This window comes from Bos taurus, chromosome 21 (genome assembly GCF_002263795.3).
Source record: "Bos taurus isolate L1 Dominette 01449 registration number 42190680 breed Hereford chromosome 21, ARS-UCD2.0, whole genome shotgun sequence".
Lineage (NCBI taxonomy): Eukaryota > Metazoa > Chordata > Mammalia > Artiodactyla > Bovidae > Bos > Bos taurus.
Window position 1 is genome coordinate 69701322 of NC_037348.1, and position 16524 is coordinate 69717845.

The following is a 16524-nucleotide window of genomic DNA, read 5'->3' on the forward strand; positions in this document are numbered from 1 at the left end:
AGGTGGGGCCACGCTCCCAGCAGGGTGGAGGTTTGGATGTTTGAACTGCTCGGTGCTGGCGCCGCCCAGCCCAGGAGCACCGGGTACTGGGCAGGCCCATGGGGAGGCGACGTGATGTGGAGAAGGCCAGAGGCCGTGGGTGTCAGGGCGGCTCCCACACAGAGGGAGGCTTCCTGGAGGAGGTGGCGCTGTCCCTTCTCTGCACAGGGAGCTCGTAGGTGGACCAGGGCCCAGGAGGCAGGGTGGGCAGGGGGCCTGGGGTAGCTGTGAGGAGCTGGCCCTGGCCTGCCGTGGTGTCTGCCTTTGCCTCAAGTTCAGGGGTGGACAGGAGGCTTCTGAGCTGCAGGTGACAGTGACGTGGGGCTGCATCTGGGGAGACCAGGCTGGCAGCAACGGGAGGTGGAGAAGGGGAACAGGGAGGGGGTCACAGGAGCCCAGCCCTGGGGCAGCGGGAGGCTGGCATTGGGCGGGTCATCTCCTGCACTTGGTGACTAACTGACAGCTAGGGGCTGATGGGAGCAGTGGGTGGGAGGGGGGCTTTGGGCAGAACGAGGTGGTCCACTCCACCTCCAGGCCCAGGATGTGGGCAGTGCCCAAGTTCTGGCCTCGCTCGCTCAGAGAGTCGGCTGCTGAGATGACCCTAGCTGCCCGTCCTGGCCTCCTGCTCTGCTTTACCTTAAAGCTCAGCACAGGTTCCTCCTCCGGGAAGCCATCCAAGATCACACAGGTAGCCCCCCAGGCTGCACTCTCTGAGGTCCCGAGTGTACTGTTGTTCCAGGCCTGTGGATTTCCCAGAATCCCCAGGGTGCATGGAGAGGCCCAGGGATTGTGGGGGTGGTGAGTGGGACTAGGGTGGGGTGTCCTAAGAGGTGGGAGAGGAGTGGTGTGAGGTCTAGACAGGGCCTGGGGGGCCTCATGACTTTCCCCTCCTCCTCAAGGACCCCTGATAAAGTGGGGGACAGGTGTCAGGGGCCAGAACCTGCTCTGGGCCAGTCTCTATGCCGGCTGGGAGGACTCCCTCCAGCCCAAGCTGAAGTGTCAGCAGTTAAACCAGGTGACAAGTGCTGTGAGTTCTTTGCCCCAGAGGCCTTAGAGGACCCCATGTCTTCACTGAAGACCTGGGCCTTGCTGGGCTCGCCCGGCCGTGTCTCCTGGTCTCGCCTGGGGGCTCTCCGTAGGCCGCGGTTGGTGGCGTGGGTCCAGCCTTGGGCTGGCCGGCCCGCTACCCTGCAGGCGGTTTCAGGGCCTCTTCTCTGCACCGGTCTCCCCTTGACCACCCGGCTCTCCCCAGCACAGCACAGCAGCCATGGGGGGCCTCGTGGGGACCGGCAGGCAGCCTGTGGCCCTCTCAGTAGGGCGTGGAGCCTGGGGGAGCTGACAGTGCCTGGAGATGGCTTTGTTGTCGCCCTGGGTGTGTGGGTTTCCTATTGCTGCCCTAACAAGATTCCACAAACTTGGTGTCTTCACACAAACTCATGGACGGTAGATTCTATAGAAATCCGGAATGGGCCTCACTCGGCTACGAGCGGGGTGTGGGCAGGGCTGCCTTCCTCCTGGGGCTCCAGCCATTCCAGCGTCTTAGAAGCTGCCCACTTCCCTTGGCTTGTGGCTCCTTCCTCCGTCCTCAGAGCTGCAGAGGAGCCCCCCTCCTCCGCCTCTTCCTCCACGTTCAAGGACCTGTGAAAATGGGACCTGTAAAGATGTCGGGCCACCTGGATGACCCAGGATAGCGTTTCAAGGTCACCTGGTCAGCCACCCTAACTCCTCCCTTGCTGTGTAGCCCAGGATGGTCACAGGTTTGGGGAAAATGTGGCCGTCTTTAAGGGAGGGGCACTCTGCCTTCCACAGGGGTTCCTGGCACTGAGTGGGTGGGGGCTGGGGATTGCTAAACATCTCAGGTGCACTGGACAGCCCCTCACTGCTGAGAACCATCAGGCCCCAGATAGCACCAGGGGCCTGTCTGGGAGCCCCTGGAAGAGAGGAGAGTCTAAGGGAGCCTGGCAGCCTGGATGAGAGGAGGCGGCCGGCCTGGGAGCAGACAGGTCAGGCAGCACCCACTGATTGGGACACCACCCGTCACCGCCGACAGTGGGCACTGCAGGGCACCTTTACTCCACTTCCCTCCCTGAAGGCACCTCCCCAGACTCACGGGGACACCCCCAGGCAGAGAGGATGGCCCCCCCACTGCGTGCCCCCCTTGCACCCTGGCACCCGTCTGTGCTCGAGGGTCGGGGGACTCAGAGCAGGAGCAGAGGCTGCTCTGGACACCCCAAACAGAAAGGGGTGCCCTGCAGCCTAGTTTGCAGGGCGCAGGCCCCCAAGCCCAGCAGGGTACCTGAGCCGTGTGGCCTCCCAAGGGCTGCAGACACTCAGTGCCCAGCGTTGCCCATTGAGAAAGATGACTTCATTGGCTTTGCAAGAATATTTGCTCACTATTCAGCAATAAAATTTAAAAAAAAATCTCGCCTACAGTTTCATCACCGAGAGGAATGCTGTCAACATGAGGTGAGGGTGGTTCCGATACGTCTAAGGGCCCAGGCAGAGGTGTGAGGGTACATGGAACTACAGGACAACTGTAGAATTCTTTCAAATTTTTAAAAATTTAAGGGAAAACACGATGCTGAAATTAGATGAATGTTTCTTCATCCGAAGTTCACAAGATTCTCTTACGATTATTTTTAGAAATTACAGCAAACACAGAGCCGGGTGTTGACTGGGTCTGTGTGACGCCCGTCCGCCTGCTGCTGGGTTTTGGACGGTGAGGGGCGCTGGCAGCTCTGTGCCCGCCCGGCCCCCTGTGCCCTGCCGTCCGCCGGAGCCCTGTGCCTGGGCAGCGAGCTCCCCAGCCAGTACTGCCCTGCCTTTGTCTCCATTACAGTCTTATTGGCTGCCTCGAAGGTCAGCTTTTACATTTTTAAAGAACCTTATTTCTCAGGTTCTAGGTTTAAAAATGTTTGCCCAAGGCCTTTAGACTCTCATGGTGGGACCTCTTCACCCACCATTAGGCTCCCAAGGGTGCCTGCTTCGCCAGTGCCCCCACTGTGATCGCCCTGTGCCCTGACTCTCATCACGCTTGTCTTCAAGGCCTCAGCCACCCTGTGTATCATTTGCTCCCTGCTCCCCGCTGGACGGCACCCTCCGCAGGCCGGGGCAGCATTCTTTGGTAAAGTGTTCTCGGCCTCCTGACTTGGTCTTCAGGTCTCAAACGTTGCTGCGGGGAACAGGGCTAGCTTTTGTCCTTGCTGCATGTGACACGGGTTTTCTGAAGAGCATCTCTCTCGTCTCAGGCTGAGTGAGCAGGCGAGGTGGGCTCCGTGTGACTCAGCCTGCTGTGGTCCTGGGGGCTCCCAGGTGATGCTGGGGAGAGTGGCCTGTGGTGGGTCTTTGAGCCTTTTTCAAACTGCAGCCTCCTGCGCCCTGTGCCTCCCACTGGGTCACTGGCCTCCACACACTGCTTCGGGCCCCATCCCTCAGCAAGTGGCCGCCAGGGCCAAAGGTCAGCTCAGGTCACCCGGAGCCCTGCAGGCCCTGCACAGGGACGCTGCCCTGTCCAGTGGCCTCTGGACCCTTTCACCCACCATTAGGCTCCCATGGGTCCCTCCTCACCAGTATCCCCGCCTCTCTAAACAAACAGTGCCCCCACGTGAGCGCTTGTCCCCTGACCCCTCTCATCACTTTGTCCTCAAGGCCTGGACTGCTGTATTTATCACTGCTTCCCCGCTTCCTGCCGGACAGTGACTGCCCCTCCCCCCGGCCCCCAGCATCTGAAGTGTGTGGCTTGAAGTGGGTGCTTAGCAAATGAATGACGAAGCGATCGTGCTAACTGCTTGGTCTCGCCCCAGCCCACCTCCAGGCTTCCCCGTGCTAGTCACTGCCACCCTGGGCCCCTCGGTTTCCTGTCCTAGCTATGGCGTGACCCTGACCTGTTTCCTCGGCTCTTACATCTCGCTCTCGCTCTGCTGTCTTCTCATCTAACGTCTGACCTCAGATCACGGGGCTCCTGTAGAGGCGACTCCCATCGTCCCTCGCCCCCGCTCCCCACTCTTTATGCTGCCCTTGTGGTCTTGGACATGGCTGCCCCGTCCCACGTGGCATACCCTCGGGGCTCTTTCCTGAATGTCTTCTTGCTCTGCCACTAAATGCGAGAATTCCGAAGTCTTTTCTGCAAGGTGCCTGGGGTCTGTTGCCGTGCCTCTGGGCTGGTGTGAGGTCTGGGCCCTGCAGGCAATCCCCCTTTCTTGTTAGCCTGCAGAGGGGAAAGCAGTGTGACGCCAGAAGAGCAGCGCGCTTTAGTAGACATCGCTCTGCTTTGGGAGGGGGAGACCTGGAATTCCAGCAGCTTCCCTGAGACTTCCGGGGAAAGGCAGCCCTGCCTGCCACTCTCCCCCATCCCCCACCCCGGCCTAAGGAAGGCAGCCTCCGCCCTTCGTGGCTTCGCCCCGCGGCGGGCGGGGGGTGCTGCAGGTGGATGCCCCTCTTGGGGAGACAGGAGCAGGCACTTTACAGGCGGGAAGTGTGGGGCTCTCTGTGCTGCCTGGGCATTTATCTGTGGTTCTTACTGTTTGGTCAGCTTGTTGGGTGCTGGTGGACGGAGGCTTCATGGTACAGCTTTGCTGTCCAGAGAAGGAGACGCAGGTTACTGAGTTAGGATGGGCCGTGGGGAGGGGGACGTTCCTGCCCCCCTCCCCTTCGGGGGGGCCTGCCTGAATGGCCTCAGCGCTAAGCTCCTGCCTTCTAGCCACCCTCAGTCTCCACGACGTGCGGGGCCTGGGGCCTGTCCTGGGCTCTGTCCCCTCGTGTCCCACAGGGATGTCCCCAAGCAGACGGAGCAGTCACCCTGGGCCCCTCACCTCCGTCCCCTGGTCCCCGAGCAGCGGGCTGGTCTAGAATCCCCACTGGGCCCGCTCGCGGCCAGCCGGGCCGCCCCCTCCACCCTCCGCTTTCCCCTGCGGGCAGCACCCGGGCCACCGCCATCGTCAGACTTAAGCCCACACAGCGTGGCAGGTCCTGCCGGGCCTGCGGAGGGCAGGCCGGTGCCTCATCCACGGCCCTTCCACCTCGCTGTCCTCGCACGGACCGCCAGCCCGCCCCCCCATAGCCCCCGCCAGCCCCCCAACACCGCCCCCGCCCCCACCATCCGCGTCGGGTTCCCCCTCCTGCCCCGCTCCCGGGCGGGGCCTCCCAGAGGGTACTCTGGGCACGGCCACCCGGTCCCTTGGCCGGTTCCTCGGGCCGCAGTCCAGGGAGGAGGTGCCCGCGCGGAGGTGGGATGGGGGCCCGCCACCGCCCAGGCGAGGCCGAGGGGCAGGACCGGGGGCAGGGACAAAGACCCCGGGGCCGGGCGCTGGGAGCCGGGGCTCGCGGGCGGCGGAGGCCAGGCGCGGGGAGCGGGGACGCGGGGCGCGCGGGCGGCGGAGCCGGGGGCGCGCGGCGCGGGGCGGGGCGCCCGGGAAACGGCCCCGCGGGGGGCGCGGCGGCGCCCAGGCCCCTCCCTCGCGCGGCCCCTCCTCTTCCTCTCCCGCCCGCCCGCGGCCTCGGTCCCTGCGCGGCCTCGGCGGCCTCGGCGGCGGCGGCGGCGGCGGCGGAGCAGCGCGGCCCCTTTAAACCGCCCGCCCCCGCGCCCGCGCCGCGCCGCGTCCTCCCGGCCGCCCGCGCCGAGCCCCGCGCCCGCCCGGCCCAGCCCGCGGCCCCCGCCGCCGCCGCCGGACATGGCCGCCAACATGTACAGGGTCGGAGGTAAGGCCGCCGCCTGTCCGCCGCCGCCGCCGCCGCCGCCTTTATGCGCCGCGGCCGGGCCCCCGCCGGGCCCCCACCCGGAACCCCGCCCCGGGCCCCGGACCCCCGCCCCGGGCCCCCCGGACTCCCGGACCCCGGCCCGGCCCCGCCGTCTCTGCCCCCGGCCGGCCTCGGTCCCAAACCGCCGCCCCGGGCCTCGCCATCCCCCGGGCCGCTCTGCACCCCGCGCCGCGGCCCCCGCCCGCCCCCTCCGCGTGTCCCTCCCCCGCCCCTCCCCCCGCCCCCACTCCGGCCCCCTCCCCCGCCCCCGCCCCTCCCCCACTGCAGGCCGGCCTGCCGGGCCGTCCCTCCTCCCCCGGCCGCCCGCACCCCTCGTCTGCACCGCACCCCGTCTCCTCCCCACCCCATCGTTTCTGAGCAGCCTGCCCTCCACCCCCACCCCGGCCCGGCCACGCTCACTGCGGCCCGAAAGGGCCCCTGGGGCCGCCCCGCGGGAGCCGGCGGGGACTGGGGCCGAGCTGGGGGGGAAGGGGCTGTGCCCACCTGTTGGGGGCGGCCTGTGGTCTGTGAGGAGCTGTGGGGGATGCCACCACCCTTCTGTGAGGGGGTCTGGCCGGAGCCCCGCGCCCCCAGCGGAGCGGAGCACATGGTGCAGGAGGCCCCGGCTGCCCTCCCGGGGTGGGGGCTCTGGGGCGCTGGAGAGAGGAGGGCCCACGGTGTGCGGGGCGGGCTCAGGTCTGGGGTGAGGGCCATGTCCCCTCTGGAGCCCACTCCGCTGAGGGCTTGGGCCTGGAGTATGCTTAGGGGCTGTGTTCTGGGGGATTCCCTCTCCAGAGCCTTAGTAGCCTGTGGTCACCCCGAGCGTGCTTTCAACACACCCCAAACTTTTTGCTGCCTCCTGTTTCCCCAGGGCGGCAGGGAGGTGCTTTGCAGGGGTGTGGATGAGCCAGGTGGTCCCTGCTCCGGATGCTGAGCTGGCCAAGGCCCTGGGGCTCCCCTCCTGGGCTATTCCTCCCCACCTCGGGCCCCAGGAAGCCCCTGGCGTTGGATCTTGCCCCACTTTGTGGTGAGGGGGCTCCAGGAGACTGCACTGCTGGTTTCCCGTGGGGTTCCCAGCTGGTCCATGAATTCACAGGGAGGCGAGGTGCCCTCTGTCTCTGAGATCCTGAGAGGCCCACGTGCCCAGCTTTGGCGGAGCGCGTCGGGCCTGAGAGCAGCCCTGGCCTTGCTGTCCGAGCCACTTCTGTGCACGATCTGCCCTGTTGCTGGCCAGCTGACCCCGAGGGCCAGGCCAGCCTCGTGACCTTGGGTGCACACCCCCACCGGGGCAGTGGGTAGGCAGGACACCTGCCGGCCTGTCAGGCCCTCCCCTGCCCTCTCCGGCTCACAGGTGGTCGCAGGAAGGGGGGCCCGTGCCCCCTGTAGCACAGACCCTTGGTGGACATGTGGGGATCGGGCTGGGGTGCAGCGGCCCTTCAGGGAGGGGCCTGTTCGTTTCCCTCCTTGCGGCAGGAGGTCCCCCGGACCGACTCGCCCCCTCTGTACTGGCAGCCCCAGCCTCCGCCCCCTGCCCAGGTCCCCCGGCCGCCCCAGCAGCTCTCCTCCTGCACAGTGTCCTCTCGGACCACTTTTCCGCATGCAGGTCTCCTCTTTCCCGGCGTGAGACTCCTCCGGTTGGCCCACCCTTCCGGCTTGCCCCGTGCCCCTGAGGTTTACCTGGCCAGAAGCCCCCTGCACGTGTGGTCTCCTCTGCCCTCCCAGGCTTCTGCCCTGGGGCCGCGTTGGGGTGTTGAATAAATGAATGAAAAGAGGCTCCCAGCTCCCGGGTGGAGCCTGGAGGGGGAGGCAGTGGGGTGCTGGGGGCCCTCCGCTGGCCGCCCGCTGCACCTTGGCTCCCTGCCACTCAGGGTGGGACCCCCACTGCGTGCTGTCTCTGCCCTCCCAGGCCATGGGCACCGCAGCCTGCACTCACGTCCCCACTGTGATGTGTGGGCTCCAGGCCTCCTGGCCGTGCAGTCAACTGGGGCCTGGCCGCACTCAGGCCTTCCTGTGCCTCAGACCCCGGTGTGCCCCGCAGGTCCCGGAGGCCCGCTTCCCCTTGGACTCCAGGTTGGTCACTGCTGCTCCGTCCCCCACCTCTGGACGGGATCCCAAGGCGCTGTCCCCTGGGTCCGCAGGGCCGGTGGGCAGGGTGTCGGCAGGTCGGCGTCCTGTCCCGGGGAGCTGCTGGCTTGGGGTTGGGGGGGCGCCGTCAGGGCCTCTAAGGACCCAGACGGGCAGATGCGCACCTCTCCCTGGGGCTGGGCCCCACTGGGCGGGCTGCCCGCCCTTGGCGCACCGCAGGGATAGAACCCGGGGAAGCCATCTCCACGTGGGACGGCCCACCAGAGCCGCTGGATTCAGCACAAAAAAGTACAGGATGCCTGTTCGGTTTGCAGTTCAGATACAGCGCGTCTTAGCATCTATGTGTCCCCAGTGCCGCAGGGGAGGGACACAAGAAGGTGGTCCGCGGCACCCAGCCTCTCCTGGGCATCCTGTGTCCTGCCTGGCAGGCTGTCCCGAGGCCCTGCCAGGGCGTCTGGGCGGGGCGAAGGCACGGCTGCAGCTTCGTGCCAACTGACCAGCTGGGCGGAGTGGGTCAGCCTGGGAGGGACCGGGCCTGGTTCTTCCCCAGGAAGTGGCCCGGCCTGGACAGAAGGCCTCTTGGGTGGCGCGTGGCGGGCAAGGGATGCCGGTGGTGGGGTCAGGGTCCGTGCCCTGCTGCGGGGTCGGTGCTCTGCAGGAGGGCGGCGGGTTCCCGTCCGGGGTGGCCCTGGGCTGTGGGCACCAAGGACACCTCTTTCTGCCTCTCCGTGAAGGCAGAGCTGACCCGTCAAGCTCTGGGACAGACGGAAGACCGGCGGCCCGGAGCCGCAGGCGCCTCGGTCACCGGGCAGTGGGCGGCTGTGGCTGGTCCCGTCTCCTCTCCTTTTGCTCTCGTTGTGCGGTGTTAACAGCTGTTCTCCTGGACAGCCCGACTTTCAAAAGGTGACAGGGGTCCCCCGCCCTCTGGGCCGCTTGACGGTGCTCCTGCCGCCTCTGCTGCTCTTGCCAGGCTGCGTTCTGCCCTCCGGTTGGAAACGCTTTTGTGCTTGCTTACCTTTCTACGAGGTAAGACGTCGCCAGTCGGGAAAGCTGCACACGCTTCAGGGGCAGTGGGGACACGCTGGGGATCGTGGTGAGGGGAGCGGCAGCCTTGGGCTCTGGGCTGAAGTGGGTGGAGCACTGTCACGCGCACACTCACCCGGCAGCCCACCCCCCGTTGGGGGTCTTCTGGGGCCTTCACGTTCCTCTGAGAGGAAACTGCGGCCGTTGCAGCCTGGGGTTACCTGGCGAGGAGCTGTGGCTCGGGTGTCTGGGGCAGGTCCTGGGTTGGGGCCAGGCAGGGCGGTGGGCGCCCTCCTGTTGGTGGTGGCCTTGCTGGGCACCTGGACGGGTGGGCGTCCGTGCCGGACTCGCCAGGGCTGAGGGGGGCTTGGTTGAGGTTGGCGCAGGACCGCCTTCTGGGGCTGAAGTTGGGGTGCCATGTGGATTTGGGGGGCTGCCTGCGACTCCGCAGCCGGCCTTCTCTCGAGTCTGGCGTTCTGCACCGTCCTCCGCCTCGCACCTCTGTGCCCCCCAGCACCCCTGCCCATCTGTCCTCGGGGAGCAGGTGGGCTGGAGACTGATGGCAGCAGGCCCGCTTCCCTGGGTCTCCAGGGGCCCCGCGTGGACAGAGGAGGCCGCTGGCGCTGTCCCGTCCGGGGCTTGGGGTGGTGTTGTGTCTGGGGGGGCCTGGCGGCCGTGTTCCTGCCCTCCCGGGCCTTGCAGCCCCCTGGCTGCGATCACGGCAGCCTGAGGAGACGACCTTCCGAACAGCAGGTCTGCCCCATCTCCTCCGCTTCAAACTGCAGGGTCGACTCCCAGCGCCTTGAGGGCCCATCATCTGGCCCTGCCCCCAGCTGGCCCCTTGCAGGCCCGGGTCCCTCTGGCTGACCCATGCGACAGTGACTGCTGGATGTGGGGGTGAGGGCTGCGGGTGCAGAGAGCCCGGGGGGGTCCATGCCCGGCACCTGGGGGACAGGCCTACTGCCTCCCGCCCTCTGCAGGGTGGGCATCCAGGCAGGCCCCTGGGCCCCTGGAGCTCTGTTTGTGGACATCGGGCAGAGGGGGCTACCCTTGGGGAGGGGGAGGTCACCCCTGAGAGGCGGCCACATCCCGTGTGAGGGGACCAGGGTCAGCACAGGGCCACCGGGGTGGGGGGGCATGCTCCAGTGGGCACCGTGTGAGCTCAGGCCTGCAGGTCTGTGTGTGGGTCAGCGTGGGGTCCACAGGGCCTTTTCTGGGGTCCAGGTGGGTACAGTTCTGCCCCTTTGTCCAGAGAGAGCGCAGGGCATCTGAGCTCAGGCCTGGCGCCGGGCCCAATCCCCTGTCACCTCCATCCTCTGACCCCCTGGATGGACGCCGGCCCCTTGGTCATCGGCCACTTCAGCTCCGGGCAGGGCCTGGCCTCCGTCCAGCGGGTGTGTGCACGGGAGGTCTGGCTGGAGAGATGGCGCGGTCAGCACGGGGCCCGAGGGGGTGTTTGTGCCAGGCCCCGGGCCCATGAGGCTCGGCAGGTGAATGTGGACGCCGGCCGGGGCTCGGGGTCGGGCTCCCACAGGCTCCCAGCCCCCGGGCTGAGCCTCTGTGCCCCGCGGCCCTCTGCGGGGTCTGCGGCCGGGGCTGGTGGGAGTCCGTCCCCGAGGTGCTGGCGACCTGGCCCTTCGGGGGTTGCGCTTCCTTCCTGGGGACCTCCCTTCGTCCCGCCCTGCCTCGTCTCTCCTGCCTGCTCGCCTTTGCGAGTCTGCGGGTCCCTCAGGGTAACGCTGCCGGCGGAGCCGCGAGCGAGCAGTCCCCTGGCCTTAGGACTGTGCCGTTGGAGGTTCCGTGCTTTTAGTCAGAGGTTCCCGTGCTTCAGTGGGCCCAGCCACGCCTTGAGGTGCGTCCAGGGTCCCTCAGGGCCGGCAGGCTGCAGCCGTGAACCAGTGGTGTGACGCGAGGCAGGATGCGGCTGTCAGTCTCTGAGCTGAGCTCCGAGAGCAGGTGCTGGGCTGTTGATCCCGGAAGAAAGCCTGGCCGGAGGCTGCAGGAGCCTGACCCTGGCCCTGGCCCTGACCCTGACCTCGCCCTGGGCCAGTGGGTCAGCTCAGGAGAATTCAGCGTTAGTGATGACCTCAGAAATGCGATCACCGTCGCTAAGGGAGTGAGAGCCAGTTCTGCTGAAGTGCACGCTTACACACCCTTTGCGGCTCAGCTCTTTGATTTGGACACGTGTGCACAGCGTCTGTCACACACGCTTCTAGGTGTGTGGTCTCAGCAGGCCGGGGCGGGGGGACCCCGGCGGTCAGACGGCTGGCACGACCCGCTGGCTTCCCTCTTGCCTTTTGGTCAGCCCCCCACACCGAGCTTGGCTCCGCAGCCCCGAGGGGACCCTGTCGCTCCCGATGCCGCCTACAGGGTGTCACGCAGCGCGTCCAGGGCTCGCCCAGGTGTGGGGAGCGCCTTCCTCTGCCTTCCGATTCGGTTCTGTCGAACGGACATGTCGCGGTGGACTCGGCAGCTGGGGGATGTCGGGTCTGGAGGCCCCAGCCTGAGGGCTGGTCAGCAGCAGAGGCGGCTGCTTGCAATTCTGGAGGCTGCAGGACCCTGGACGCGGTCCAGGCTGCCCCCTGCAGACCTGATATCTTGGGAGAGCCCACTTCCTGGCAGGGAGCTCCAGGGGTCTCCTGTAAGAGTGCGAACCCCCGCTTCCGGGGCTCACCCTCAGGCCTTCCCAGAGGTCCTGCCTCCAGATAGCTGTCTTCAGGGTTGGGATTTCAGCGTGACACTTGAAGGGCACGTTCGCATCACCGCAGAGTCATCTCCAGCTTCTGGTGGCTGTGTCAGTTGTCGTGAGAGTCCCGGGCCGGGGGGGGCCTGGCGGGGCGGGGGCACCCCCTGTGCCCCGGGCCCTCCGCACCCTGGCTGGCTGGGTCTCGTCGGGCCAGTGTCTCTGTCGAGGGTCTGACAGGCGGGCAGGGCGCCTCCAGTCTCCCTGGGTCGAGGCGTGGGGCATCTTTCCACCTGTCGATGGCCTCCTAGCGTCTGGCCAGGTGTCTGCACGAGCCCTCTGCCTGGTTTCTGAGATTGGGAAGAAGCTCGCCACCGAGTTGTGACGCTTTGTTTTATGTTGTGTATTTTAGTGCTTTATCAGATATGTGTTTTGCAATTTTTTCCTTTATAATTTCCATATTTTGTGTATAAAATCTGCCAACCCCAAGGTCACAAAGATCTTGTCCTGTGTTCTCGTAGAGTGTTTATAGTTCCGGGTTTTACTTGTAAGTGTGTGACACATTTTGAGCTTGAGGCGAAGGTCCTCGGCTTCTTTCTTGGGCCTGTGAGTGTCCTGTGGCCCGTCGCCACCTCTCGGCCTTGCGACCCCCAACCCGGGGGTGTGAGTGTCCTGTGGCCCGTCTCCACCTCTCGGCCTTCCGACCCCCGACCCGGGGGTGTGAGTGTCCGGTGGCCCGTCTCCACCTCTCGGCCTTCCGACCCCCGACCCGGGGGTGTCCGGTCACCGCTGTTTGCCTGCCCGCACCGTGTGGGCCACTGTGACCCCACAGCAAGCCTGGGTCGGGGGGGGCGTCTCCGAGTCGTCCTTTTCTTTCAGCTGCACTTGAGGCTCGCGAGGTCTTAGTTCCCCGACAGGGGTCACACCCGGGGCAGTGACAGTGCTGAGTGCTAACCAGTGGGCGGCCAGGAAGTCCCTGACTTCGTGCTGTTTCCAGATGGTTTCATCTGTTCTGCCGTCTTAGCTGTCCTGTGTAAAGTGCAGGATTGTCTTAACTGACTTTTCTACAGAAAACACTGCGGAGTTTTGATTGGGATTATGGTGAAACTGTGGCTGATATCAGTTTGGGGCAAGGTTGGCATCTTTTCCAGGACTAGTCCCTCCTGCAGGGCCTGGCAGGCTGTGGCCCGCTGACTGTTCTCCTGTGACTCACGAGCTAAGAATGGTTCCTACGTTTTTAAATGGTTGAGGGGGAGAAAATGAAAAGAATACTTTAGGGCAAGTGAAAATTCTGTGAAATACAAGCCTCAGTGTCTCTAAATAAAGTCGTGTCGGGACACGCCATGTGGGTGTGTTTGCCCGTGTCCCTGGGCTGCTGTGGGGTCTTGGCGAAGTCGAGCGGTGGGCGGTGAGGCGGCTGCCCGTGTGCCCACCTGTCCGCCCATCCGGGGGGCCGTCACTGAGTCACACACCCACGTCATAATGTCAGTGTCCCAGAGAGTGGAGCACTGGGCTCAGGAGGGTCCTCGCGGGGCGTGTGTGTGGGGACAGCATGTGCCGGGACAGCGTGTGTGTGGGGACAGCGTGTGTGCGGGGACAGCACGTGTGTGCGGGGACAGCGTGCGTGTGGGGACAGCACGTGTGTGTATTGGGACAGCGTGCGTGTGCGGGGACAGCGTGTGTGTGCGGGGACAGCGTGCATGTGGGGACAGCGTGCGTGTGGGGACAGCGTGTGTGTGTGTTGGGACAGTGTGTGTGTGCGGGGATAGCGTGTGTGCATTGGGACAGCGTGTGCACGCGGAGACAGCGTGTGTGTCGGGACAGCGTGTGCTGGAATAGCGTGTGTGTGTGTGTGGGACAGCGTGTGTGTGGGGACAGCGTGTGTGTGTTGGGACAGCGTGTGTGTGCAGGGATAGCGTGTGTGTGTGTGTGCGGACAGTGTGTGTGTGAGACAGCATGTGTGTATTGGGACAGCGTGTAGTATTGGGACAGCATGTGCGCGCGGGGACAGCGTGTGTGTGTGTGCAGACAGCGTGTGTGTGTGGGGACAGCGTATGTGCGGGGACAGCGTGTGCTGGAATAGCGTGTGTGTGTGTACGGGACTGTGTGTGTGTGCGGGGACATTGTGTGTGCGGGGACAGCATGTGTGTGCGGGGACAGCGTGTGTGTGCGGGGACAGCGTGTGCTGGAATAGCGTGTGTGTGGGGACAGCGTGTGTGCGGGCACAGTGTGTGTGTGCAGGGACAGCGTGTGCTGGAATAGCGTGTGTGTGTGTGTGGGGACAGCGTGTGTGTGGGGACAGCGTGTGTGTGCGGGGACAGCGTGTGTGGGAACAGCTGTGGACCTTCCAGCTCAGAGAGGGCCCGTCACAGCTGACCGTCCTCAGCAAGTCCATGAAGAAGACGTGATGGGGTCTCCACGGAACTTTGGTTGGAAAAGCCGGTCCCTGGCCATGACGTCCCTGTGTTGTGCTGGCGGTCGGCTTCCCAGCCTGCGGGCCTGGAGCCCCGGGGTCAGGAGCCTGGCTATGTGAAGAGTCTGCTTGCAGGCACAGCCAAGATGCTCAGGGAAGTTGGGAAACACCAGCCTGGTGCAGTGGAAGCGGGCTCTGCTGGGACGTTGTGTCCAGGGCGGGCTCAGGGCGGCCGGGGTTGTTGTCCTGGGGTTTCCGCCAGGGTGCTTTGGGACAGGTCAGCGCTGGATCTGAGCCCTCCCCACCCGGCTGCGGCACTGCGGGGAGCGGCCGGCTCCTGCTCTTACCCGTGTGTCCGGCCCCTCCTGCCCTCGGGCGGTTCAGGGGCTCCCGGATCTCAGGCTGTCAGACTTGGGCTGACCCTCACCACCAGCCGTCCTGGCCCCTGGCTCACGGACGGCACGTTGTCTGACCTCTTGGCCTCCGTATCCATGCGAGCTGGCCGGTGGGACAAACTGCTGCATGTGAGTGTGCACACACGCGTGTGTCATGCACACATACGTGCCTCTTCCTGCCGTTGGCTCTGCTTCCCTGGAGAACCCTGGCGGTGGCAGACCTGTCACAGGTGACGGGTCGACAGTGGGGCGTGGCCGGACACTGGGCAGAGTGCGTGAGCACGCCGGGCAGCTGCTCAGCAGGCGTGTGTGCAGAACACGGGGTCTCCTGCCTCACTCCACCTGTGTGTCCACCACGAGCCGCGTCCGCCTGTGGACTCTGCCGTCGTCAGCTCTGTGGGTCGTATCAGAAGTGGAGGCTGCATATCTTGACTCGCCCTGCTCAGGACGAGGGGAACGGCTCTCAACCGTTTCTCAACCGTTTCGAACGCAGACTGCCTTTGGACGTTAAGTTTTGCTGTGGCTTTGATGATGGTTCTCTATGAATTCGTCTGAAAAGGACATAAAATGGCACTTACTGCAAATTTACACGTCCATTTTGGTGACAACTGACGTCCGAATCACCGACGGCTCTGTGCAGGTTCCTCCTGTCGGAAGGTGAGGCGGGACCTCTGCTCGGACCCACGTGTGCAATGGGTGTGTTTTCTGAGCTCAGGCTGCGGTGCGGGGCGGTGGAGGTGTCCGGGTTTCAGAAGCCGCTCCGCCGCCCACCTCTGAGGTGCTTTGGGTCTGGTCCTTCGCCGACAGGACTCTGAGAACTCGGCGGAGCTGCACTCGAGCTTCAGGTTAGGATCCTTACAGCAGAAGGATGCACACCACAAGCAGCAGAGGAAGAAGGTCACGCTTCCCGCCCGTCTCTCCGGGGCTACAGACAGTGTGACCACTCACACCTTGGTGTCCAGGGTGCTCCTCCCAGCTGGTTGCACAGCCAGGGCTGGCCTGGGGCCTGCTGGGCTGACCCTTCGCTGCACAGATGCTGAAAGGAAGGGTCAGAGAGGAAGCTCAGCAAGTTCGACACAAATGTTCTCAACTCGGCTTTCGCACCGGCAGACAGACACTGGTGCTTCCTGTGTGGAGAGACGCTGAGACCGCGGCACGGGTCGGTGTCAGCAGGGACAGGGCCCTGGGCTTTCGTGATGAAGCACGTGAACTTTGAGCCCTGCTTAAATGAATTGTACCCCCCCAAACAATTTCTTAGTAGACTAGTATTTTATCAGAAAAAGTGTATTCAATTACTTAATTTTAGATTTCATTGGCAAAACGTTTGTGGAAGTGTATCCTGCGAATAAATAACCTAAAGGGGTATCTTTGGTTTCGCTTCCTGTCCTGTGAGGCCTGCAGTCTTCACTGTTGGGCCCTTTACCGGAAAAGGCTCATGGTCTGTGTTCTAATGATACCTCGTACGTTACTACTCATTTAGACGTTGTTGGTTTTTCTCACTAGCGTTTTGTAGTTTTCAGCACACAGATCTTTGCACAGGAGTTTTGACCTTTAAAGATTCGTAGATCGTTAAATTGATACCTCGGTACTGAAGTATTAAGTGGTACCTAAGTTTTTTTATTTATCAGTGTGCTGGGTCTTGGCTGTGCGGGACCGTGGCTGCCGCCGGCAGGACCTCTCTGGCCGTGGCAAGCGGGGCTCCTCCACGTGCTGCACGGTCTCACGGCGCGCCTTCTCCTGCGGCACGTGGGCTTAGCCGCCCCGTGACACATGCCGGCCTCCCAGACCGAGGGTGGACCCTGCGTCCCCTGTGTTGGCTGGCAGATTCTTAACCACTGGACCGCCAGGGGAGTCCTGTAGATGGCGCTTCTGATAGACTTTTGTATCCTGTGAGCGTGTTAAATCCTCCCTCCTGAGCTGCTTTCTTCTAACAAGAGAAAGCAGGTTTATAGAGCAGGCCACCCTGGCCGCGGGCAGCTGAGGTCCTTCCAGCAGGCTGGGGCGGCCCTAGCCTCTCAGTGCTGGCAGCTGTTTGGTCGACCGGGAATTTCTCTGTGGACAGCCACGTCGTCTGCACGGAGAGCGTCTCTTCTTTCCAACCTGCACGCCTCTCGTGTATTTACTCTTTCTGCTCGTGGGGCCAGCTGGGT

The 16524-nt window shown here is 64.5% G+C and overlaps 1 protein-coding gene and 1 long non-coding RNA gene across 5 annotated transcripts in view; one reads left to right on the plus strand and one right to left on the minus strand.

Moving 5' to 3' along the window:
* Positions 1-2584: 2584 nt before the first annotated feature.
* Positions 2585-4765, minus strand: LOC104972824 (uncharacterized). Its single transcript, XR_009492240.1, has 3 exons — positions 4560-4765; positions 4098-4246; positions 2585-3357 (listed from the first exon to the last, which is right to left on the minus strand). It is a non-coding gene; the product is annotated as an uncharacterized lncRNA (long non-coding RNA).
* The window catches only part of MTA1 (metastasis associated 1), a 34562-nt gene continuing 22600 nt past the window's right edge, over positions 4563-16524 (plus strand). The window contains exon 1 of one of the 4 annotated variants that reach the window (XM_059879410.1): positions 4563-5736. In XM_059879410.1, the coding sequence (XP_059735393.1) occupies positions 4650-5736 (1087 nt within the window). In that variant the 5' untranslated portion in view covers positions 4563-4649. The remainder of the gene's footprint in view (positions 5737-16524) is intronic. The other 3 variants (XM_059879409.1, XM_059879408.1, XM_059879407.1) reach the window with 3 other exon arrangements.